The sequence below is a fragment of the Echinops telfairi genome, unplaced genomic scaffold (assembly GCF_000313985.2).
Source record: "Echinops telfairi isolate 266 unplaced genomic scaffold, ASM31398v2 ScPeMD7_42;HRSCAF=159, whole genome shotgun sequence".
NCBI classification, from domain to species: Eukaryota; Metazoa; Chordata; class Mammalia; order Afrosoricida; family Tenrecidae; genus Echinops; species Echinops telfairi.
In genome coordinates, this window is record NW_022103940.1 from 2359519 (window position 1) to 2386103 (window position 26585).

Genomic DNA, 26585 nt, shown 5'->3' on the forward strand with positions numbered 1-26585 from the left:
TATCATGTTAAGCCTTCATTTGGGTTTCAGGAATTCCTCTCGGTTACATTGTCCTTGATCCAGCCCCGCCAGACCTCCTTGCCACTGACTTTGGATCAGTTGTTGTTCCCTTGTCCCTAGGTTTGTTAACACCCACTTCCTTTCCCCCATCTCCCACTCTCCCATGTCCCCCCAGAACTGTCATCCCGTTTTTCTCTCTTCCAGCTTGTTTATCCCACCTATCCCTTCCAGGTAGACATGCAGTGACAACAATATGCACCATCACAAGACCATGTATAACAAAGCAACAATAGTAAATAAAACATTACCTACAACAACAACAAACCCTATAAACAGTTCAAGGTCTATTTGTTGTCCTTTACAAGTTCTTTCCAGTCGAGTCTGATGGGGTGCCATGCCCTGGCTCCACATCTATCTCTGGCATTCCCTGGGGAATTCATTGCTCTGCTACCCCTGCTGCTCTGCTGCATGCCCCCAGTGGCTGGCTTCAGCGTAGTGGGATCAGGGTGGGCACAATTCCTGCCATGTGTCTGAAGTGTTGTCCCCCATGGTGCTATGGGTCAGTGAGGAACACTGTGTCCAGTAGCCTCGCCCATCCCACATAATACAGCTTCTGCTTTGTCTTGCTCTTCTCCCCAGGTTTCTTCATACAGGTCTTGGAAGGCAGTTATGTCAATTAACTTAATCTTCTCCAAATGCTCCATCACTTTCTTCTTGCAAGCCTTAGTGTGGGCTCTGGAGCCCCACAGGAATTCGTAGCATGGAGGATCAGACTTAGGCACCTGCTGGTACTCCAGGGACTTTTCCTGCACCAAATATTCGGTGAGAAGCTTTCTAGTGTCCCCTAAAATGAAGTGCTGTGGGCCATTGTAGATCCCTAACTCATTCAGGAATTCCCACACATCCTCCCAGATGACCCTGTTGTCATTGATGTAAAGCATTCCCAGGAGAGGCATGAGGAGCCCAGTCTTGGGAAAGTCTCATTCACCATTCAGAATCTCTTCCTTGGTGATCACCAACTGACTGACCAGAGCATACGCTTGACTTTTGGAGTCGACTGCCTTCAGCTCAAGGCCAAAGACCAGCTCCATGTGCTCAGAGACTCTCCTCAGCACACCAGAGAATTGCTCCTTGTACCTTTTAGTGAGCTCTTCATCACTTCTGCCTCGGTGATGGGATCTCTCATTTTATACTTTAACAGCAGGAACTGCAACAAGAGGCTCACCATTCTGGTCAGGGGGTCCCTTTGGGACTTCTCAGCAGGAGGTATGGACTTAGGGGCATTTCACCTGCCCACATGTTGGCTCTGGGCACCTTTAGCAGCTGTAGCACATGAAGCATCTGTAGCAGCCTTGGGGGTGGAGGGAACTGCCTCACATGGCTTTGGAGCATAGGAGGAAGCCTGGTGAGAATCTCCAGAAGCAGCAGCCGTGAGGAGGAGGGTTTCCCTCCTCTGCAGCAGTGGTCTGGGCCAACTCCACACTCTTGGCATCACCTAGGTCCTGAGCCTGGCAGCGTTTCTCATGAGAGCGGAGTTTGCCCTTCTGACCGCAAGGCATGATGATTCTTGTCAAGGGCAGCAGGACAGGACAAAGATGACTTGGCTCCACTAAAGAAGGGGAATTTAGAAGGTGTAAGTGAGCCCCTCAGCAAGGAGATGCCTCCCTGACTTTCACAACCACCCTGTTGCCGATGCAAAATTCTTTGAGAGCCCTGCTCTGGGGACCCACAGTGCTCTGGTCACCTGCACAGGAGCCAGAGCAGGATATCTGAGTCAGGGTGAGGTTGCACACTGCCAGGCCTGAGTGGGGTTTACTAGCACGACAGCAGGCTGGCTGGACGGACTTCCTGTGCTTGGCTGGGGAAGGGTGGGCCATCTTAAAGTACACTTTTATGGACATTGGATCAACTACTGGCAGGGCCTTGGTCCCTCCATTTTGCTACTCTGAACTTGACAGCTCAAAGCTCTCCGTGACTCACAGAGAAAATATATGAACACATCGAACCCCACAACTGAAAGGGTGTCTTTCTGGCTGCAACACAGAGAAGCCTTTCTTCCCTGGGTTCCTTGGCAGCCTGGATCCCCTATTAGGGCTCTCACCTGAGAGTCCCCTCTGACCAGGTCCCTCACCTCCTTGAGATGACCTCCCATGAAGCGAGTGCACTCTCGAGGTCAACATGCCAAGATGCCCCAGTGGTAAAAAGGGAGTGGGGTTTTCTGGTCTGTACTGATTAGTGGAAGCGGAGTCGCCACCTGACAACTCAATGTCCTCTCCTTGACTACCACTGTTACAGACTCAGTAGCTTGCCTCTACTGAATCAAACTCAAGCCAAACCCACTGCCCTCTAGCCGACTCTGACTCCTAGTCACTCGGTAGGGCAGGGGAGACCTGCCCCTGAGGGTTTCTGAGACTGTAACTCCTTACGGGAATAGAAAGCTTCATCGTTCTCCCTCCGACCTTGTTCCTGGTGGAGTGCCCTGGTCGTGTGGGGCTTACATCCGGTTACTATACACAAGTCAGCATTTCGAAACCACCAGCTTCCTAGGGACAAAGAGGAGCCTTTCTTCTCCTGTCAGGAGTGACAGCCTCAGAAACCCAGAAGAGCTGTCAAGTCTCTGAGGCTAATGGACTCAATGGCAGTGAATACGACAAGGGTAGGGGGATGCTCTTTTCTCCTACAGGAGTCTTACCTTGACCCCGCTCTGGTCCCCACAGTTGGAATTCCTCTGTCTGCTGAATTAGGGCTGAAAGAAAGGCCCTCCTCTGGATTCGTTAGTAAGCCTAGACCAAGCCCGTGTGCTACAAAACTGAGCTGCCTCTTCAGTTTTTCGGCTGCAATCTTGACAGAAACAGATCGCCAATCTCTCTTGTGCAGGACAGGTTGGTGGGTTCCCGTCATGAAGCTATGGGCTAATAGCAAGGAGGGAGTCCCCTTACCAGCAATTAGGAATGCCACAGTTGCTCTGGCTAATACAGCAGAAATACACAAAGGGGTGGCTTCTATGGAGAGATTTAATTTTTCATAATTGAGGGAACAAGAAAGCTGATTCTGGGCATGGACTTTAGGGGAAGACTTCCTTGCTATCTATTGGTTTTCAGGGAAATGTCTTGTCTTTTGTCAGGCACGGCGTCCTGGTTTCTCAGAGATCTTATGTGCTGTGGCATTTCTCATCCCCTTTCAGTTTGGAGGACCGTTGCGTATTGGCTTAGTTGTCTCTGTATCAACTCACACAGGACGGGCAGGAGATGCACCCAACACGACACCTGACTTACTTCTGTAAGAAAGAACACCTGTGTCCAGATTGCGTGTTAACCATGAATATGGGGTGATGGATGACAAACCATATTTTGGAGCACATAATTCATTTCATGTAGGGAGTGTGTTATTATATGTAGGTGTGAGCTAGACGGACTTTGTTCAAGGTTAATCGAACCCAAGGGTCCTCTGACTTCTACTAAGAATCAAAAAGTCCCAAACAATTGCTCCATAAAAGCTTACATCCTTGTCGACCCAATTTTAATACCACCAGTAACAGAATCTAGTGTTCATATTCACTGGGCTGTTTATTACTCAAGATATTTTACTTCTATTGCATAGGAGACAAGAGATCAGACAAGAATTTTGCTTCTTGGCATTAAACTCGAGGGTGCGGGAGCACATTACTCAGACATGTCCAGGATATCAAATGGGCTAGTTACATAATCTGGTGTCAACTTGTTACTTGAAAGGATTAAGAGTGAAGGGGTGGAGTCTTGTCTGTCCATCAGATCACAGCCAATGTGGCCTTGGTGTGGGCATGGCTTTCTCCTGAGAATTTGGGAATTCCTGGATTTTCCCCCTTGGAGGCTGGAGACACATACTCTCTCTCTCTGTTCACTTCCTGGGAGACATCCCTAAGGACAAGACACATGGCACTACGCTGATAGACTCCGTGCCCTGGGAACTGGAGAAGCCACGTGGAGAACTCTGCCAGTGCTGAGGTGCTGACAACACCACTGGATCCAAAGATTTTCTTCCCACTGGTCTATGATTGTCCTGCATTCGGTGTCATTGCATGTGTTTCATGAGTCTGAAGAGGACTTTATTGGCTAATATTAGACTTAAGGTCTTGGACTGATCTGGGTTGGGATGCCTTCTTAATGTACAATTACCCTTTATATAAAACTCTCTTATACATATATGAGTTTCTATGGATTGGTTTCTCTAGTCTACCCAGACTAACAAATCAAATGAATCAAAGACTCCCTCTGTGCATGGTTTCAAGTGGACTGGGAAAAGAACACTAGACACCTTCCAGTCCTGCTCCAGTTGTTCTGATTGTAAGCTCTAATGCTGTCTGCTGCATGACATTTGACTTGGGAACATGATAGTTTCGTTGATAGTACCATGAATTTACCCAATGATAGAGAATGGAAAAAAGACTGTCAAGAAAAGTAGAAAAGTATGGGACAGTATTTGAGGACCAAATGCATGGTGTGCTTCAATTATTCCTGTTCCGCTATAAGACTGGCCACCATGTACACAAACAATCAAGTTTGGAAATGGGGAAAACTAATTCTTCTTCTTCATAAAAGAAGAACTGGACTGAGCTGTCTTCAGAGTACAGTGAGTATGTAAATAGCACCTACCTGGTCCTTTTGAGTTGCCATTGAATGAGCACTCTCAAAGTAAGAATTGTGAACCAAAATCCAAAGACGCCTTCATCGACAGGCTTACATAGGCTTGTTCTACTTCTTCTCAATGTAGTGCGTAGGCCAGATACTCATATGAGCCACTACTCCTTGGTTCCCTTGATCTACCATGTGCTATGTCTCCTAATATTCCCCTTGTCCAGCAAGCAAGAGTCTTGGGTACTTTCTCAGTTGGTTTCTTTATATCTCACACAAATGAAGTTTAGGCACCACCAATATTAACACAGATTCATTCAATTACCAAGGAAAACCTGCTCACAATGAGCTTTATAGCCCCAGGGAGAGTGGGAGGCTTGAGAGCACTTATTATTTGAAGGAAGTAGGTAGCGTGGTCCAGGGCCAGTACTCAGTCCATAGTAGGAGGTGTACTATGAGCTGTGGGCATGGGCTAGACTTCTGTAATTTAATGCAAGGCACGGCCCCAAGAATTGCTGACAAGATCTACCTGTACCCCATTTTATCCATGTCAGCCCAGTTCCCCTTCCTTATCACCAGGGATGAAAGTCTGGTTTTCACGTGGAATATTCTAAATGTCAATCCAAATATTCCAATTCTAATGTCTTGTGTGAGGAGCCGGCTGTTGAACCCCCCTCCTCTGGGAACGTGACTAAGCTTTGACTTCTTGACATCACACTGGCATCCAGGGTTTATCATGCCATCACTGACAAACGCCCTATGTATGATCAGAATAGAACACGGAATCCGTGCATGGTTCCAAGTGCACGGTGAACAGAGCACTGGATACCTGCCAGTCCTGCCCCAGGTGGGGATGACTCTCTGGTTGACTCACCACCCCAGCATATGGGCTCAGAGGCAGTCTCCATTGCAGGCCATGCCTGGACGCTAGAAGACAAATTGAGAATGAATATCTGGCCATGTACACCCCGATGTACGCTCATCTAGTCTCACTACAGGCAAACTCCTATCCTTTCCAACCCAAGCAGCCTGCCTTCAATTGGCCTTCAACTCTGAGATCTAAGTGTCTCGAGGACCCAAAGTGACCTGGCCAGAAACATTACCATAGAGAGAACCTAGAAGTTGGTTCACTTCTTCCTAACTCAAGTCTTGAAAAGTAACTCAGTGACTTCCTTGTTTCATCATTGCGGTTAAGACAGTGGTTGCTCCAATGGATAGATTCTCTTTCTCCTAAAGAGCTCAATACAAGCATAAAACCTTTCAAATGTAGATTCTGCGGGATGATTTGTGGAAAATAAGAGCCATGGAACAAGATGTGTAAATCATCACCTTTTATTTTTCCAATTTTTTAATGAACTAAGCAAATGCAATAGTTTTTCACTTTAGCAAAAGATATCAAGGGACCAATAATTTGTCTCATTCAAGATTCTCACCCTCTGTCCCTTCCCTAAGCTATTGATTGTGGACTTCCTTGCCATTTCTGAGGATTCCCTTACGCTGAACCCACATTCAACCTTATACAATAGTTCCTGTTTTGGTAACTGAAGAGCTAAAGAATCATCTTTTATAAAAGAAAGTACACATCCCTTTTTTGTAAATTTTAGAAACAAATATTGTGGCTTCAGGGTCTAAATTACCATTCAGTAAAAATCACAGCATTATAAAATTCAAGTAATAAACCCTCACAATTCAATCTATAGGCTAATAATGCACAGGAGGTGAAGGTAAAACCTCTTTGCAGCCCCACTCTTTAATTTGCCTCCCATCATTTTAACAAAAAGTGATGCATTTCTGCCAGCCTTCATGAGGGGTGGGAGGCCTTGCTGGACTTGGCCCTGAAACGGGCCCTTGCCCTGGCATTAAAACCTACCCCAGCCCACAGTGTGTCTGCTGATCTCTCTTCATATCCCCAAGTTCCTTCATAGAGTACGTGAAAAGCATAAGTGTCGATATTATTAACCTTGACCAAGAACTCCAACACCTTTTTCTTACTGGTCTCAGTATAGGCTCTGGGACCCCACAGGAATTCATACTCTGGAGGATCACTGTTGGGCATCTGCCGGTACTCCAGGTACTTTTCCCACACCAAATCTCTGGTGATGAATTTCCTAGGCTCTCCAAAAATGAAGTGCCTCTTCCCATCAACGATCCCTAGTGCATTCAGGAATTCCCACATCTCCTGCTCTGTGGCCTGGCAGCCATTCCTGTAGGTCATCCCCAGAATGGGCAGGAGGAGGCCGATCTTGGGAAACCCCCTGGTGCCATTTAGATGCCCTTCACTGGTGATCTCTAAAATGCTAGTCAAAACATATGATTGACTTCTAGAGTCGACTTCCTTCATCTCAAGTCCAAAGACCATCTCCATGTGCTCAGACACTCTCCTCAGCATTTCAGGGTAATGCTCCTTATACTTTTTGTTGATGATCTTCATCATTTCTGCCTTGGTAATGGGCTCTTTCATTTTATACTTGTGCAGCAGGAACTGCACCAATAAGCGCATCCTCCGGACAATGGGATCTCTTTGGAAATTCTGACTTGGAGTCACAGCAGCCTCAGGAGCACTTGCATCTCGCTCATCTTGAGTCTGTGCAACTTTAGCAATGTTTGAAATGAAAGCATCTTGTCCATCCAGACTGGTAAACAGGAACGACTGTGGTAACTCTGGAACCCGAATGTCAGGGAAGCTCAGGGGAAAGTCATCTGAATAAGGAGATGTAGGAGATGTGGAGGGTGCTTCTTCTGCTGCTGCAGTGGCCTGAGCACCCTGGACACTGTGGGTGTCACCTAGGGGCAGACACATTTCCTCAAGAGAGTAGAATGTGATCTTCCGATTGGTAGTCATCATGGAACTCCTCAAGAACAGCAGGCAGGTGGTCTTCACTAGAGCTAAGAGAAATAAAAAGATGTGAAAGCATTCACATGGATAAAGAAGCAAAACACACTCTATTTGCAAATGACACAATCCTTATATTGAAAACCTCAAACACTCAAAAATTACTGAAACTAATTTAAGATTTGGCTACATAGCATGCTGGATGGTCAACATACAAACATCTAGTGGATTGTTGTACATTAAAGGAGACAGATCTGAATAGAAAATTGAAAGAAATATCATTGCCATAACTACCACCCAAAATGGGATTTAAAAATACAATTAACCAGACAAAGAAAAGATTTGTGAGAGAAAACACTAAAACTTCTCTTCAAGGAAACCGAAGAATCTTATATAAATGGAAGAATATCCCAATATTATGATGAACTTAATATAGTGAAAATATGAATATTCCTGAGTAAAAGCAAAACAAAACAAAACTGATTGTCATTAAGTAGATGTCCACTCACGGCGACCCTACAGGACAGGGAGCAAGAGTTAGGCAGTTTAGTATTTCTCCAAGGAGGCCTGGTGGTTTTGAGCTGCTGAACCTGTGACTTGCAGTCCATTGTGTAACTGTTACACCCAGGCAGTGTTTCATTCTATGTGCACCGGGTCTTTATGGGTAGGAACTGACTCCATGGCACCTAACAATAACACCACAACAGGGTGAGGTTGGAGGCGATGGTGAGGGGGAGAGGGGAAGGATGATTTTCTGCCATAGAGTCACTGTTCTGATGATGGGCTCTGCAACTTTGTATGCCTTCTACTCCTCCAATAAAAGGGGGAAATAATAAAACATAGTAATACATTTTTAAAATTAAAACAAAAAACCAAAAAGTGCAAGGTCACAGCCTAAAAACTCGCATTACCTGTTTTTCTTACCCGCCAGATGTAAGCACTGATCTAACTGGTTATAAATGTTTATAAAAGGAGGAAAGATAAAATTGAAACTGACTTCAAATTTTTGTGATGTTTGGGTTAAAAAACAAACAAATAAACAAACAAAATGACCGCAAGCAAGAGTGTGAAAGGACAACAGATAAGATGGGTCTGTGAGAGAAGGGGAGATGAGCCTGTGTGGCCCTTTCAGTTGGGAGATGCTTCTCTGACCTTAACAAGCCCTCTGCTGACAATGCAGAATTCTTTGACATGCCCTGGGAAGCTAAGGCTCTAGGCGCCCTTAGAGAATGGCAGGCTTCAGGTACTTAATTCTCTGACAACAGGGCTGCCAGTGGGGATTCCCTCTGAGGAGCAAGTGGAGTGTCTTCACATTCGCTTTCAGAGTCTTTACATCAACTGCTGGCAAGGCCCTGCCTCCCCTGCTTTGCAACCCAGATCTTGACATCGTAAAGTCCTCTGGGAGTCAAAGGGAAAAATGGTATGAACACATCAGACACTACTGCTGACAGAGTGTCACAGTGACAATAGTTCAGGGTGATCAGAAATCTGTCCTGGGTGCCTGGGCAGCCACAGTCCTTTATCAGGGTTATCCGCAGAGCTGCCCTTTGAGAAGACTAGGTCTCTGACCTCCTTCAGATGCCTGGGAGGAAGTAAATTCTATTCAACAGCACTCAGGGTCCCCATGGGTAAAAGTAAGTGGGGCTTTATGACCCCGCCAATTACTAGAAGGAGGCATCATCATCCCTTAACTCAGTGTGCTCACTTTGATTTCTGTTAGAGCCTCAGTCTCTTCACTCTGCTGAAAAGGCCTTCCCATTAGTGGCAGCAAATCACATCCCCGAAGACCACCAACACCCACAACAGACCAGGAGGCCCCTCAGCCTGACCTGCCTGGGGGCAGGTTCCCAAGGCTAATCACAGAGTGGGGACCTTGAGTAGCTTTCTCTCTTCTTGTGAAGAAGAGCAGGTGACCTATTCTCTCTTTCCTCTTAAAGGATGTTTACCTTGATGCCCACCAGTTTTCAGAGTTCCTCTGTCTGCTGAATTGGGGCTCATTTCTCTGAGACCCCCTTGGCAGAAGTCAAAGGGCCTCAGTACTTGTCAGTTGGGTTCTGGCCCACCGAGTCAGTGCAGCCCTCCCCATTTGGGTTCAGTGGTCCACAGTTGGACACTTATGTCTTCACTTTGACTCTGCACCATTCCTGGGACCCACATCCATAGCCAACCGGAGGCCCCAGCCCTCAGACTAAGGGCCACCCCTTCCTGAGACCTCGCAGTCAGCAATGAGAGTGAGGCACAACCGATGTTGGCTGTAAGGGGAGGGCTAGGCTGCTAGGCCAGAGCCTGGAGATGGGAGTAATGGCAGTGGGGGAAGGCATATGAGACATCATAAGTTCTGGGTTTGCGGCTCAGCATTTCTCACATGGGATTCAGACCTTGACTCAGAGTAGGGCGTGAATTTCTACCTGTTCCCCTGAGACCACCTGGGAGCAGGATTGGAGATTTCTGGCCTAGAAATAGGCTCCCTATTGGGGTGCTAGTAGGTTGGGGGTGTATTTCTGTCTGGGCACTCCTAGGTGGGAGAGCAGGGACAGGGCTTGGCAGCCTCTCTGGTTCCTTGAGGCTGCTGCAGTAGCCCTAAGGATCCTCCCCTAGACTCCAGGGAAGATCTGCTTCTCCTCCCTCTCCAGAAGGGGGCTGCTCTCTATCCTTCGACTCTCTATGTCCAAGTGAGCCACTTGGCTCAGGAGCTTTCAGGAGGGGAGAGACTTCATGAACACCTGTACTCTTATGGTAGGGGTTCCTTCAACCCACATCCAGTCCTGGACCACTCCTCCACCGTCCTGGGACTCTACCATCCTCTGATGAAGAGAGGACTGAGCCCATCCAAGCAGAATCTGCAGCTTCCAGGGTCACTTTCAAGATTGGAGTCAAAGAAACCCCATATGTTATACAACAGAACTACCCCCATTACTACCCCCTTTACTGTAATCTTTAGAGAAAAAGATCACCAGGCCTTTCTTCCACAGTGTAGCTGGATTGGTTCACTCCACCAATCTCCAGCATAGCAGCTTAGCTTACTACAAAAATGCCACAACTGCATGGCAAGTCAGCCTAAAATCAAATGTCAGGACACTGTCTCTAGGGGTAGGCTATGTCCCTGTGTGGCTTTGTGCAGGGCTCATGTGGAGTGGGGATCCTTGTCTTATTTCAGTCCGTACTTCTTTGTTCCTTGGAACTTTCATGTGCGATGCCTTTTGTATTTCCTCCCCCGGCACAATCCTTGCGTACTTGCTCAGGCTGCTCTCTGATGGCTCAGAAGAGATGAACTTTACACACATCCTACACTAACACTGCTTCTTGAAATGAACCACAATTTGCTGTCAAGACCAACAAGCCCCGATCTCAGAATATGCGCCACACAAGTGAACCCTCGTCTCCCCGCATATCACCAGGGTCTAAAAGATATTCTCCATGGGTGCTTGCCAAATCACCCTTTGGATGTTCTAATTTTAATGCCCTTTCCGTGGTGTGGGCTCTTGCTCCCCCAAGGCAAGGCAAAATGCTAAATCCCCCCATTTCACTCACCTTCCGAAATTCTGGATACGATGTGGACAAAGCTCACAGTCTGAGAGTATGTTCAGGTGTACTGGAACAAGAGCACAAGGCACCTCCCAGTTGTGTTCTCTGGCTTATTCACGAATAGAGTAAGTCATTGTGCAGAGCAATTCTCCATTCCAGCTTTAATATCTCCATGCTGAGCCACACTGAGATTGAATGGTATCTCCTCTGCTGTGTGTTGTAAATCCTCCCCTTTCTATCTGTGCATGAGATTCCTTTGGGGGGGGTAAGGCATTCTTTGTCACGTTAATACAACCATGACAGTGTAGGGAAATGCTTTAAACACGTTATTTGGAGATAAAGCTGGGCAGATTAGGCTCAGGAGAAAGTTGATTTCGGTGCAAGACTGACACTATGTATTTGAAGACAATGGAGGCAGTCAACAAGTGCAACAACTCCAATGATGGCCTTCTGGAGAAGCTGGGAAAGGATCCACCCCCTCCTGCCCTGCCCCACACCGAGCTAAGATAATGACCTCCTTCCCTAGAGCTCATGCCCAGAATGCAGACTTCTAGCTTCCTACCTTGTGAGAAATACAAATCTGCTTGTGAACAGCAACTCCTTGTGGTATTTCTGAGCAACTAAGACACACACCATCTGAGTGACTGGCCTCTGCATACTACATCCTCATCTACCTCCCCAGGCAACCTGCTTTAAAATGACTGCACTGATGAACGGAAGTTCCCCAAAACCCAGACTGGCCTTGGTCCAGACATTAACATGACCCTGCTTTCATCTGGGCACTCCTCTGTGGGTCAAAGAACTGAGTTTGATTTTTTTTATCTCTGAATTTTTAAAACAATCAGTTCAATTCAGGTGCAAGGTGGGTAGTTCAAACCCACTAGCCACTTCTTGGTAGAGTGGCAATGCTGTCTGCTCCCATACAAATGTATAGATTCTTAAACCCTAAGGCAAAATTGACTCCCGGTCAGTAGATCGTATGTTTTGGGTTTTCTAGGCTCACTAGGGAAGTAAGGGCTATAGAAGCCCACACCTAAAGAGCAACCTTCAGGACTGAGGAAAGGACAAGATGTAATGTAGCTTACTCATTGAAGTCTCACTGTCTTGGGGTTGGCTCTAGATCTTAGAGCTCTCTCTTTGCGGCCTCCTGACTTGGAAAAGAACATCTCTGCACAGGTCAGGGTATAGTGCTTTCATGGGAACAATGGAATCCTTGGGGTGCTGGGACTTCTAGACACGTAGACCCAGCCTTATATTTCTCTACACTTGCATGCTTTCTGCATATAATAAATGGGTAATTATAGCTACAGGTAATATTATCCCTGGATTTAGTGAGACATTAGAGAACTAACAAGTCCTCACCCAGGGATTGTGTAGACCCAACTCTGGGTGAGAGGGTCATAGGGAAAGGCTGCCTGGGTAGTTGATACAGAAGGATGGTGTCCTTTGTGCTTGCGACCTAATCCCCGCGGACCAGAGAGAGGTAATTGAGAGAGAGAGAGGGAGAGAGAGACCAGCTGGTCTGAAGAGCAGGACATTGTGCAAACTCCCAAGCCTATTGCTGTTCCCAGATCATCTGGCCTTGGTTGGCCAGAGATGTTTTGAGTCAGCTCAGGAAAGATAAGAATGAAGTCTGATCTAACTCTGGGTGGTTAAAATCTGAGAGGGTTTTTGCCATGAAAGTGGCTATGTCGGTGGGGGATGGAAACGTGAAAATTGGATTTATGCTGACTCTTGATGTGATAGGTAGGTTTATTGTGCCAACTGGCAAATAGGTACATGTTGGATTATTAAGGGCACCATTTGCTTGGAGGGCAAAGAAATACATGGCTCAAGAAAGTCCGCCCCTTTCTCTCTTGCTCTCTGGTGATCTGACCATCATGGGGCTGCTTTAGTTAGTTCTCTGCCTCACCTTGTGAGGTACACTGCCAGTGGGACAGCCAAACCATGGATCATATCACTACAGCTTGAGGTTCCTTTGAGACTTGTTCCGCCACAGGTGGTGTAAACATCGCTTGCATTTGAGGCTGGCGGATCTTGCCATCTTGCATTGTTTGAGTTCAATATCCCATCCAGACCTGCTTCGCTAAGCTCCTGAGCTCTTGGCTGCTGGTTTGTTGCCTGTGGTCAGACTGCCTGCATTGCCCTAAGGCAGACTCTGTTGTCTGCTCCCTTGATCTTGGACCCAGAAGCCCTCATGAATCAAAGGACTTCCAGTATATTAACTATTCCACGGAAATGAGTTGAACTGATCTGTACTCCTGTGTGGACAAATTAGCTGTAATATTCCTTTGTGATATATATATTAATAAGTGTCCTGGCTTTGTTTCTCTAGAGAACCCTGCCTAACACACTTGACATGAACTTAGTGGTACAGGTTGGATGTGCACACTTGCACCACTTATAGTGCAGTTGGTAGTGTGATCATGCTATAGCTCCATCCTCTCTCCTTCTTCTTACTTGTCCTTTAGATAGTGGTGGGAATCTCAGTGTCTCCCTATATGACTGTGACTACTAGCATCAATATGTCTATGGGCAGTACTTCCATCATCCATGTTGTAACATTCCCTGGACTAGCAGGGAGACTTCACTGAATTAATGATTGAAATAATTCAGCTAGTTAATGTTTGGGGGAATCAATGAGACAGTGATTAAACCTAATATATGAATCGGTTTCTCATGCATTTTGAAGATGCTAAGCAAATCGAGGCATAAATTTGTAACTTTATTAAGCGTAAAGAGAATAAGAAAAACTAAGAATTGAATACTGTTTATTCTACCCACACCCCACCCCTGATTTCATGATTCCAATTATTTTACTATATTTTACTCACATTTTCATGCCAAGCCCTGTGCCAATGGCATGCCATCTTATTGTAGAACCCAAGCCCAAGACAAAAAGATAAACAATATTTTCAATCTATTTTAAAAATAACAAAATGTTTCATCTTAAACCTAATGAACAATAAATAAATGTGTGATTCATGACATTTATACGCTTAGATTCTTTACAAAACGCATCTTCAATTAAGATAAACATTTGAAAAAACACCCACATATACTTAGTTGGATGAGATATTCATAAACAGATATGTACTCATAGATATATGTGTGTCAGTAAAGGAGAATAAGTTCAAACATCTGTGGAACAAGGGCATTGAAAAATAATGGAACTTTTTCACAAAATTTTTTGGAGCCTGTGTGTGTGTGCGCGCGCACACGCGCGCACCGGTGCGCATGAACATGTTCATGGGAAAATTCTATTCTCTGTTTATACAATTATCCTAAGACCTCTTTGAAGGACACACACACACACACACACAGTGCCATGGGCTGGAAAGCAGACCACTAAACACAACGTTAGCAGTTCAATCAGCTCTTCTGCAGAGTAAAATTGAGACTATCAGCTCTTGTAAAAGAAAACTGGAATTCCTGTATAAGGTCACTGTTACTCGGAACCCACTTGATGGCAGTGGGTGTTGATTTTGAATGTGTACATACATGCATACATACATACATATATATTTGGTTGGTTATGTCTTATTGACTATGAACAAGCATTCAATTTTGTGAATCATAATAATCTAGGAAAAAGATTAAGAAGAATAGGAATTCCAGAATGATTCATTGTGCTCATGCAAAACCTATAATAAATTCGAAACAACTGTTCAAACAGAATAAGGGAAAAAAATCAGGAAAAGTGTGTGTCAGGATGGCACCCTCTCACCATATGATTCAATCTGTATGCTGCACAAATAATTCAAGAACCTGGACCATATGAGAAATAACTTGTTATCAGGATTGGAGGAAGGCTTATTATTAAGAACGTTTGATATGCAGACGACACAATTTTGCTTGTTGAAAATGAGGAGGACTTGAAGCACTTGCTGATGAAAATCAAAGCCTGCAGCCTTCAGTATAGATTACAAGGCAATGTAAAGAAAACCCAAATCCTCCCAACTGGAGCAATGTATGAGATCATGATAAAGGAGAAAACATTGAAAGTGTCAAGGATTTCCTCTTGCTTGGATCCAAAATCAGTGTTTGTGGGAGCAGCAATCAAGAAAACAAAGTAGGTATTTCATTGGGCACACCTGCTGCAAAAGGCCCCTTTACCGTATGAAAGAGCAAATATTTCTCTTTGAAGACTAAAGTGTGCATGACCCTAACATGGTATTTTCAGCCACCTCATAGGCATGTGAAAGTTGGACACTGAATAAGGAAGATCTAAGAATTGATGCATTTGAATGATGGTGCTGGAGGGAGAGTATTTGAAGGTACGATGGACTCCCCAAATCACAAACAAATCTGTCTTGGAAAAAGTACTAGCAGAATGTTCCTTAGATTCAAGGACAGCAGAATTTCTCTCAGACACCTTGGACATATTGTCAGCAAAGAGCAGTCCCTGCAGCAGATACATCAAGCATGTACAAGTAGGAGGCCAGCAAAGAGGAAGACCCTCAACTAGATGGATAGATACAGTGGCTTCAACCATAGGCTCAAACCTGACAATTTTGAGGATGGTGCGGGACCATTCAAAAATACTTGGAGGTACTTGTGGTAGATATATCATCCTTTGTCAATTTGAGGATTAAAAGTGTAGGGGTGGAGTCTAGCTTGTCAATCAGATCACAGCCCATGAGGCTTCTCTGTGGGCATGGCCTTCTCCTGATAATTCTGGGAAATCTGGTACTTCTTCCTTGGAGGTGGGAGACACCTCCCTCTCTCTGCTCACACCCTGGGAGACATAGCAGCTGACAAGACACATGGACTCACCCTGATGCAGAGACCTCTGCCAGCGCTAAGATGTTTCCAATGACACTGGATCCAAAAACTTTCTACCCACTGGCCTGTGATCTTTTACATTTGGCGTCATTGCATGTGTTTTGTGAGTCTGAAGAGGACTTTATAGATTGGTATCAGACATATGGGCTAATATTGAACTTATGGACTTGATCTGGACTTGGCTGGGATGTTTTCTCAATGTTCAATTTCTCTTGTATATAAATCTCTTTCTTATACACATATGTGTGTCCATGGATTTGTTTCTCTAGTCTGTCCAGACTGACACAGCACATAACAGCATAAGTGTGTATGTGTGTATGCATATGTGCGTGTGTGTGAGTGAAACAATACAGTTACTTATATCGAACAGGAAAACAAAGCAGATAAACATTTTTTCCCTCCAACCCACTTCACCTTCACAATTTAGAAGATCAACTGTTCTTTTCAGCAACAAAGCAAGAAATCCTCCTTGGACTTCAACTTGGGACAAGAGGAGTTGCTGGACTTTCCCTGAAACAGCACTGGCCATTTCAGTGGTGCCTTCCCGGCCTGCAATTCTGGCTCACACCCTCTCTTCTTCATCTCAAAAGTCCTCTTCATGGGGAGGTGGGAATAAATTGAAGATCAGATCATGAATCTTAGCACAAAACCCTAGGGGGTCCCAGAGATTCCTAGAATTGAGAGACAGAGCTTGGGCCTGGCAGTGTTTCTCAAGAGCTTCTCAAGGTCCCAGAGCATGACCATGAGGTGTGGGGCTGCTGATCAGAGACGGCAAGTGGGATGGTCAGGAGGACAGATGATGTGGGCCTCATGGAGGAAGATTGATAAGATGGTGAGTACACTTTGGGCAGGAAGGAACTTCCCTGAATTTCACGGAAGGGTCCTCTACAGTTCTACTTGTGGGCACTGCTCTGAGAACCCACAAGGTCTGCCTCGTCCCTTGAGAACTTTATCAAGTAAACTAGAGTGAGGTTTCTGATGCACCCTACAAGCCTTATCTGGGGCCTGCTGGGGTAACACCTGGGGATTCCTCTGAACAGGGCTCAATGCATCCTCTTAGTCCACTTTCAGGGCCATCAAATAAATGATGGACAGGATCTACATTCTTTCCCCTCTCATACTCTGAACTTGGCCCTCCTGAGTCCCAGAGATCTTCCAGCAGGAAAGGAAGAAGCCATGGAGCCCTCACCGCTGGCCGGTGTGCATCTCCAGTGCTGACACCCAGTAGGGCCTATTCTATCCGGGCTTCATGGGAGGCTTCAATCCTCATTCAGGGTCCTGAATGGCCCCATGGAGGGACTGGGACTCATTCCTTCTACAGATCAGTGGCTGCACCTCCAGACCAAGGATCTCCCTTCCCTTTGACCTGATCTATCCATGGAAGTGAGGAATTCTCAGCTCAACAGTGCTGCCTGGCTTTAAAAAGGCAAAGGCTAAAAGCAAGTGCAGGGTTAGACTCTTCCTGTTCCCCCCAGTCAGCACTAAGTGACTCCGGGTCTTTCTTTTGACTTTGGACAGAGTCTGGGACTCTTCTCTCTCTTGACTCCACTCCTATCTCTATTTTGAAGCCCTGTACATTCTGAGACCCAATTAGGGGGAAACCAAGCTCCCCTCATCTGGGTACCCTTATCTAGGTTTGTTTGTTGCTTTTTGTTTTTTTTAAGGCTGAAAGTTGCGACAGGCAATTGAGACCCTCTGGTACATGCCTCCATCATCTTCACTCTGGGCCCCACATTTCAATTTTTTTAAATTTAAGTTTATTTTACTGGGCGCTGTTACAGCTCTTATCACAATCCATACATATATCCATTGTGTCAAACACATCTGTACATATGTTGTCATCATCTTTTTCAAAACATTTTCTTTTTAAAAATTTTTATTAAATACTTTCATTGAGAGCTCTTATATCTCTTATCACAATCCATCCAGCATGTCAAGCACATTAGCACATATGCCTTCATCATCATTTTCAAAGCATTCTCTTCCCACATGAGCACATTTCACTTTTGACAGGGTCTGGAAGCCCTGCTGACTGAGTTGCACTGACTGAGTTGTAGATGGGCTGCTAACTGTAAGGTCATCAGTTTGGAGTCACCATCTGCAGGACACAGGAAGGGTTCCTCCTGTAACGAGTTAGTCTTGGACCCTCGCAGGGGTGGTTTGATCCTATCCTATTGAGTCACCAGGAGTTAGCATCGACTCCATGGTGGTGAGATTTGAGGGGGGTTTTCGTTTTGTTTTCTTCGTTTGAAGTGAACTTGCTAGTGACTAAAGACTCCAATCCATATCAGTTTTACTTCTTGACCCTTGTTAATTTTTAGCCACTCAGATCACTACTTTGATTTGCGGGATAAGCCACAATCACACTGTATATATTTATACAGCCCATCTCGTGAAATGAAGTCAACTGGATAAAGAAACTCTGCTATATCCACACAATGAAATATAAAGCATCGAAAAAGTGACACCTCTCTGAAGCAGCACAAGACATGGGCAAAACCAGAGAACACTATGCTTAGAAAATGTAGTCAATCTTACAAAGAAAAATACTTAATAGCACCATTATCATAAGGAAACATGGTTTATACCCTAAAAAACAAGGCTTTGGTGACTACCAGGAGACCAGGGACAGAGGAGGGAACAAACAGGAAGAGGGGTGCATAGATTCTTGCGGAGAGAGGGAGGAAGGATGGGAGTTGGGGTGGGGATTTAGAAACAAAACCACATAGATGGCGGGTTTCACAAGATATTGTTGTCGATTTCATTTCTTGGGATGGGCTGTGTAAACATATATGGTGTGTTTCCTAAATTCAAGACAAAAAAGCCCTCCAGGTCCCTTACCCCTCAAACCTAAATATTGGTCTGAGAGGCTAAAAAAAGGAGGAAAAGGAAACATGAACCGGACTTGGAGTCTTCAGTGATAACAAGGGCATCTCAAACAAACCAACACAAAATAATTCTCCTTGTGTGACTACAGAGCTACATGATAATGGATTTCCTGTGATTACTTGTCCACAAAGGCAACTTTGTATCTGAACTTCTGCCTAGAAACCAGGGGCTTTTACTGTTTCTCACTGGCCACCTGATCCTGACAAGCCATTCAAATGAACCTCTGTCCTGGTTTGAGTGCAGACCGTCACTGTGATCAGTGAGTTGCACACAGCACACGTACAGTGGATCTGAGTGAACGCAAAACAAAATCACATCGGAGTTAAGCTGGTTAAAAACAGAAGGAAAAAAGTGAAATTAGCAACCATATCCTGGTAAACCCTCTCTATATGTGGTTTTCTTCCTTGCCCTTTACCCCCATCCTTCCTCCTTCCTTTCTCCATATCCTTTGCCCTCCCCCAACCCCAAACCTGCTAAGCATAATGTTCTCCTGTTTTGTCCATGTGTTACGGTGTTTAAGTGAACTGTCAATGTTTTTTTACTGATGCATAAATTCCATTGTATGGATGTACCAGAGTTTATTTACCCATTCCTTTATAATAGGAGTTTTGGTTGTTGCCATGGTTTTGCTATTATGGAAAATGCTGCTATAAACATAAGGGTGCTTATGTGTGTTTGTGTTGTACTCTTTATTTCGTTATGGTATATACATAGTAGCGAGATTTTTGCATCTGTAGGTACTTGTGTTTGCGTTGTTTCAAGGCAGTTCTTGTCAAAGTGTCCCTAACCCTTCAAATCCTCTCCAGCATTTATAGTTTTCTGATTTATTGAATTTTACTCCAAATGACAGTGTGAGGCAGTAACACATGGTTGAAGTAATTTGTATTTCTCTTATTGCTAGTGAACATGAACATTTCTTCATATGGTTGTTGGTTGCCTGGATGTCATCTTTGGTAAATTGTCCATTCATGTCTTGGGCCCATTTTAAAAATTGGGTTATTTGTATTTTTCTTGTTAAGATGTTGAAGTTTTCTATAGATTTTGGCGATTAGCCCTTTATCTGATGTACTATTACTGACTATCTTATCCCAATGGGTTCTCTGTTGCCCCTTTTGATGAAGAATGAGTTTTGAGGTTAGAGGGGTTCTGCTCCCTTGAGACTCATGTGTTGGGCCCCAAGGTCAGCTGTTGAAAACCACCACAGAAAGAGGAGGCAATCTGCTCCCGTGAAGATTTGCAGTCTCAAAAGCCCAGAGAGGCAGGTCTGATAGGGCCACCTTGAGGGTTAACTCCATGGAGGTGGATTAAGCCTTTTCCTCCTGCTGAACCGAGATTAGTCCTTTTGAAGGAAATGAGGAGTCCTTTGGCTAGCATGTATGCTTAGGGTCTCCCAGGCCTATCAATATGGGAGGGACTATGTGGTAGTGACTTTGTTATCCATGGGTGGTCCCTATAGTTCTTAGGGTCTTTATATTGAGAGCTTGGAAATCCTCCATCTGCTAAACTGAGTCCCTTCTCATCAGATCAAGGTCTTCACATTCATAAAACCAGGGAGGCAGAAAAAAAGCGTGAACACCATTAGCTACCCTTGCTGAAGGCTTCCCTGGTTTGGTAGCAGGTGGTGAGACTATGGCACTCCATGTTTCTGTGATCAGTGGCCCTGGTCGTTCTCACTCAGGGGAGGTCTGGGACTCCCCCCCCCCCAACTACCAGAGTCCTCCAGCCTAAAACCAAGGTCCTCACATCCATGACACCAAGTCTGGTGGAAATGAGCAGCCCCTTTAGGCTGACAACTCTGCCCAAGCCTCCCAGGACTCACAATAAGGGCAGTACTCTTTGCTGATTCCTGGTTTCTGAGGGGAGTAGTGGATTTTGTCCTCATTCAAGATTTTCGCTCTTGGTTGATTTGGAACCCGGCCTTTTATTTTATTTCATTTCTTAATTTATTTTTGGGGGGCCCATACAGCTCTTATCACAACCCACACATCCATACATTGTGTCAAGCACATTTGTACATTTGGTACCATCATCATTCTCAAAACATTTTCTTTCTACTTGAAACATTGGCATTGGCTCCTCATTATTTTGCCTCCCTCACCCACCCTCCCTCCAGAACCCTTGACAATTTATAAATTATTATTATTTTTCATGTCTTACACTGATTAGTCTCCCTTCACCCACTTTTCTGTCATCTGTTCCCCTGGGAGGGGATTAATATAGGTAGATCACTGTGATGGGTCACCCCTCTCTCCTCCCACCTTCCCCTTTATAGTATCACTAATCTCATTACTAGTCCTGAGGGGTTTATCTGTCCTGGATTCCCTATGTCTCCAGCTCTTATCTGTACCTGTGTACATGCTCTGTTCCAACCAGATTTGTAAAGTAGAATTGTGGTCATGATAGTGGCTGGAGGAGGGGGGCCATTAAAGAACTAGAGGAAAGTTGTATGTTTCATCTGTGTTATACTGCATTCTGGCTGGCTTGCAACTACCTTGTGACCCTTCTGTAAGGGTATGTCCAATTGTCCACAGATGGACTTTGGGTCTCCACTCTACACACCCCCTCATTCACTTCGATATGATTTTTTGTTCTGGGTCTTTGATGTCTGATGCCTGATCCTATTGACATTTCATGACCACCCAGGCTGGTGTTCCTCTTCCATGTGGGCTTTGTTGCTTCTCAGCTAGATGGGCGGCCGTTTATCTTCAAGCCTTTAAGACTCCAGATGCTATATCTTTTGATAGCCGGGCATCATCAGCTTTCTTCACCACATTTGCTTATGCACCCTTTTTGTCTTCAGTGATCTTGTCGGGAAGCTGAGTATCATGGAATGCCACGTTATTAGAACAAAGTGCTCTTGCATTGAGGAAGTATTTGAGTAGAGGCCCAATGTCCACCTGCTACCTTCATACTTAATATATATCCATAGATCTATTTGCCTAACGTTATATATAAATATGTTTACATGTGTTCATGCCGGTGTTTAGACCTCCATAAATGCCCATTTGCTTTCTATTTCTTTCCTCTGTTTCCTTTTACTTTCCTCTTGTCCCAGTATCATATACAGCATCCATTCGGGTTTTGATAATTCATCTCAGTTACATTGCCTTTGACCAAGCCTTATCAGGTATCTGATGCCCTCCACACCATCGATTTTAGATCACTTCTTGTTCCTTTGTCCCTTGGTTTGTTAACACCCACTTCCTTTCCCCTGCCTCCCTCTCTCCCATGTCCACCCGGAACCATCGTTGTTTTCTCCTCCAGACTATTTATCCCACCTATGTTATCTAGATAGGTATGCAGAGAAAATAATAAGCACAAAAAAAGACAGAGAAAAACCAAATAACAAAAGGAAACCACAAAAACAACAGAAACCAAAGTTGGAAAAAGAAAAGCCTACAAATAGTTCCAGGTCTGTTTGTTGACCTTTAGGAGTGTTTTCTATTCCCATCTTATGGGGTGCCATGCCCTGGCCCAGAAGTCTATTTTTGTCATTCCAGGGGACTTCATTGCTTTGCTCCACTGGCTGCTCTGTTGCACGCCATTAGCATTTCGCCCAGGTGTGGTGCAGTCAGGTCCGGCACAATTCCCACACTTTGCCTCCAGTGTAGTCCCTCGTAGTGCTTTGGGTCAGTGAAGGATGTCGTGTCTCATGTTGGGGCCGGCCCTATGGTCCTCTCTGCATTGGCTACTCTAAGCATGAATATCGTTCTCTGGCCTCGGTGGACCAGGATGTATTCCACTCTCTCTCCTTCCTTCTTCCTTGGCTTCTGTGTTGTCTGATCAGACATGCTCCTCTCCCTGAGCTGTAGCTTCAGTGCTGTCCTCTGAAGCGAATTATTCTGGGGGGAGGAGGTGGGGTGTCCACATAGTTGGGATTGGGGCCCACCCTGCAGACCTATCTATTGGTTCCCTGCTTCATGCCCATATGTTGCATTCATGTCTTGGAGCAATGGGGACCAGGCCTTTTGGACCAAAGCCATTGCCTTCCTGGGACCTCCAAGGCGGCTTTCAGAATGAGTCATATGCCGCCTCCACTGCTTGGGCCTTCTGAGGGTTGACAGAGTGGCTTGGTTCTGTGGAATTCCACCGTTCTATAGTCAGTGGCGCCCTCAGTTGTCCCTCTGAATCCTCACCTCGATTATCTCGAAGAGCCTGCGACTCCTGCTACTACGGACCTGATTTCCAGCCTGAGCCAGGTTTTTACCTCCATGAGGCTCAAAAGCAGGGAGTGTGCCAGAGGATGCTTTCCAGGCCTGCCCGCAAGGTTCAGCTCCATGCAACCCTCTCAGTTGGCGGGGAGGGGGCGGGGATCTATTCATAAGTATCCAGGGTCCTCATTGTGAATCCCAGTTAAGGCCTGTGAGGATCCTGTGCTTTGGCCTATTGTGGGTCTCTACCGATATACGAAGTCCTTCACCACCTGAGAGGACCTACCAGAGGTCATGAAACCTAGAGGTCAACAGACAGTTTTGATGTGGCTTTGTGAGGCCTACTGGGCTTAGTCAAGTGCCCACTGTTCTGAAATAGACGGCCCCCCTCATTTCTCATTTCAGGATCCTCATCTTGAAAGCAAATAAATTCTGGAACTCTACCCTTGGCTGACCAGAAACTGATGACCTCATGCTAAAGTATTCGAATTCCTGAAATGTGCAAAGGGACTGAGTCTTTTGAGAGGGAAGCCAGGTGTCATGGCATCTGGCTTGACTTACCTGGCCTCTCTCAGATCTGACAGTGTGTGCCTGGGCCTGTAGGCACCCATGTTCTAGGGAAGAATTCCCCCACAGTCCTCACTCAGCTTCCACTCATTGATTTTGAGCAAGCTTGTATGTCTGCTTAGACCATAGTTTCCCAAATCTATTTGACTTGCCACTTCTTTTTCAGGGAAAAACAAAATAAAATACTTCATTGCCCCATCCAAGCAATTAAAAATGTTTGCACTATAGCCCATAAGACAGGATCAATCGTAGGTACCTGCTCTTGCAGCCCACAACTCTGGATTGACTAGCACCCCCAGGGGGTTCTATCACCTATTTTGAAAGACACTGGCTCAGCTTTAGTTTTGGATCTCTGAGATTGCTTAAAACAAGTGAAAGGTTGCTCATCTAACAGCACTCCCTAGAACCACCTAGTTCTCTAGGATCCCTACATCCTTGGTGCTGCCATGTATTCACTCATTAATGCCCTCTTCTTGGCTCCCTATCTTTAATGAAAGGCTTCCTATGAAATGTCACATCCCTGCCACTCATGAGCAGTTTCTTTTCGCCCTACCTTGCAAAGAGCATGTCCTTTTCCTAGAGGAATGCAGTACAAGACAGGACAAGTGGGCCCTCAGAGAAAGCACACCTCCTTCTCCTCAAAACCAGATTTAGTCTTTATGCAACCATGTTTGAAGATATTTACTTTCTATAAGCAGGGGCTCCCCAGCATCATTTTATGACTCTTAAGTTTATCTGACATTCCATATGTAGACAACAATCCTGCCACCCATATTAACTTTCCCGGTGCCTCTATGGTATAAACATGGGGTTAGTAGCTGCAAGCTCTGTGGTTCAAGCCCAGCTGACACTCCACAGGAGAAAGATGAGATTGCCTAGTTTCTGTAATGATTCAGTCTCAGATGCCCTAAGGGGCTTTCTACTGTCATAGATTTCTTATGAATCAAAATGACCCAATGGCAAAGGTTTGGGATTCTTATTTTTTCTGATGCCTACTTCTATTTTCATATTCTTCTAATTCAGCAGACTCCTATGTCCAATAAGACACATTTTTTTTTTTTGGTGATGAGAGGTGTGGGGGTCTCGTCCAACGAGACCTTCACGTAGTGACCCGAAAGGGCGACGAACCTGGATGGAGAAAAGGCACGGAGACATGGAGCAAGACAAATGCTGATCAAGCTCGTTTATTTGGGCAAAGCTCTGGGTATATATTTGCAGTAAAGAGGGACTGGGAGGTGAATATGTTAATAAGGTGTGCTGTACAACATCCAATCCAACATGTATATTATAATGAAGCATAAGAATGTTAACCAATCAGCTGCAGGTTAAAAGGGTGCGCGCTAGTTCCCAAAGACGTCCGCATGCAAATCAAGATTCATCAGGCATATTGCTAAGTCCATCATATTCCTAGTATGGTATATCTGTAGTCCAATGAGTGCTTGGTATTTTTAACCAATGGGTGAAGGATAACCAACCAATCCCGTTAAAGGTCACGTAGCTGCACAACAGTTACAGCTGCACAATAGTCAAAGAACATTTCCGGGGGTAACACAAACCGCAAGCTATCTCAGACAGTTTCATAGAACAAGGAAGCTTTGGTGACTCAGATATCTTTTAAAGGCATAACCACCTGCCAGTTATTTTCCACTAGGGCTGGTCATTGTTTGAAGGACCTTGAGAATGTCCGCTAGGGCTGGCTCCCAACAGAGAGGAAAATAGTTTAAGAGGCACCTGGCCTGCCTCTGGCTTAAAATACTGGAAAAGTGTGTTCCAGACAGATTCTGACAAGGAGTCCAGTCCAGCAATGCTACTTACCAAGCTAGTGAACTTGAACATGTGACTGATCAACCCACCTTGTTGGATTGTGGGAATGTATGTACTGTAATAGAAAGCATTTTGCAACTGATGGGGAAATATAGTGTTTAATGAATGGCAGTGAGCATGTGATTATTTTGAACTCAGAAAAGACAACCATTTCATCACAATTTTAAAATGTCTTTATTTTTAAACGAGTAGATTTCAGAGACTAGGCAGTGTTCAACTAAAACACAAAACAACTCCTAAATAATGTAATCAAATCCAGTTGTGTGTGTGCATATAACTTTTAATTTTACAAACAAGTAAGTATAAATAGGATAAGGCACCCCACGTACACCTATAGTTATCTTTTTCTTTTCTTTTTTTCATTTGAGATCCTAACTACCTTAATCTGGGGTTATCTCAATGCCATGCTACCTACTTTGAAAACATACAGGAAAAGTTGAAGTTTTTTTCAAGTCGTTTTAGATGGCAATGCTCTAATGTCTGCTAAAGCAAAAAACGCATGATGACCATGAAGGACATTCATGAAGCAAAATAAAACTTAGATCAAAAGGCACAACATTTGAGAGAGAACAAACTACAAGTTACTAGTACACAACAGAAGATAATATATTTTGTTTCCTCTAAGTTACTTCGGAATGTACTACTTGGAAGGTTGACAGTCCTGTCAACTACTGTGAAGAATCTGCTCCCACTTCACTAGATTCTGGTGAAGCCACTAGACTTGGGCCTGAACTCTCAGTGGTTTTAGCTGTAGAACGGACCCTAGATGCAACTCAGTGTCGGGCTCTCTTTTGCTCACCCCTCAAAGCCTCATCATAGGGAGCAGAGAAATACCAGGGACTCACACCTGTCAGCATGGCCAATAGCTCCAGAAATTTCATCTTGGTGGTTTCAGCACGTGCCCTTGGAACCCACAGGAATTCATAGCATGAAGGATGACTGTTGCGTGCCTGCCGGTGCTGCACGTACCTTGCCAGCACAAAATCACACAACGTGAGCTTTCTGGGCTCTCCAAAAATATCTTGCATCCTCCCAGCATAGATTCCCAGCATATTCAGGAACTTCCAAATGGTTTCTTCAGAGGCTGGGTTACCATTCACGAAGATCACACCCAACAGGAGAGCTCTTGGGGGTGTCCCCCTAAATAGGGGAGGAAGAAGAAGATCCTTCCTCCTCCACTGCAGTGGCCTGAGCACCCTGGACAGCCTGGCTTTTCCCTGAGGCCTGTTTGCATTTCTCACGGACACGGTGCTTACTTTTCTGACCACAAGGCATGGTGACTCTCTTTAGATCCCTGTGCAAGAAGTGAGAGTGAGATTCCATAAACCAAATTCACAATCACCAAGTCGATTCTGACTCATAGTGACCCTATAAGGCAGGGTAAAGCTGCCCTTGTGGGTT

At 45.1% G+C, this 26585-nt stretch overlaps 1 protein-coding gene and 1 pseudogene across 1 annotated transcript; both read right to left on the reverse strand.

The window, feature by feature from the left end:
* Nucleotides 1-560: 560 nt before the first annotated feature.
* LOC105979655 lies at nucleotides 561-2152 on the reverse strand (annotated as a pseudogene).
* Nucleotides 2153-6411: 4259 nt separating this feature from the next.
* Nucleotides 6412-26459, reverse strand: LOC101653194 (melanoma-associated antigen B4-like). Its single transcript, XM_030885732.2, is given in 3 exon segments — nucleotides 6412-7496; nucleotides 26032-26153; nucleotides 26278-26459. Coding segments are annotated over 3 exon segments (1389 nt in total).
* Between the last annotated feature and the right edge of the window lie 126 nt (nucleotides 26460-26585).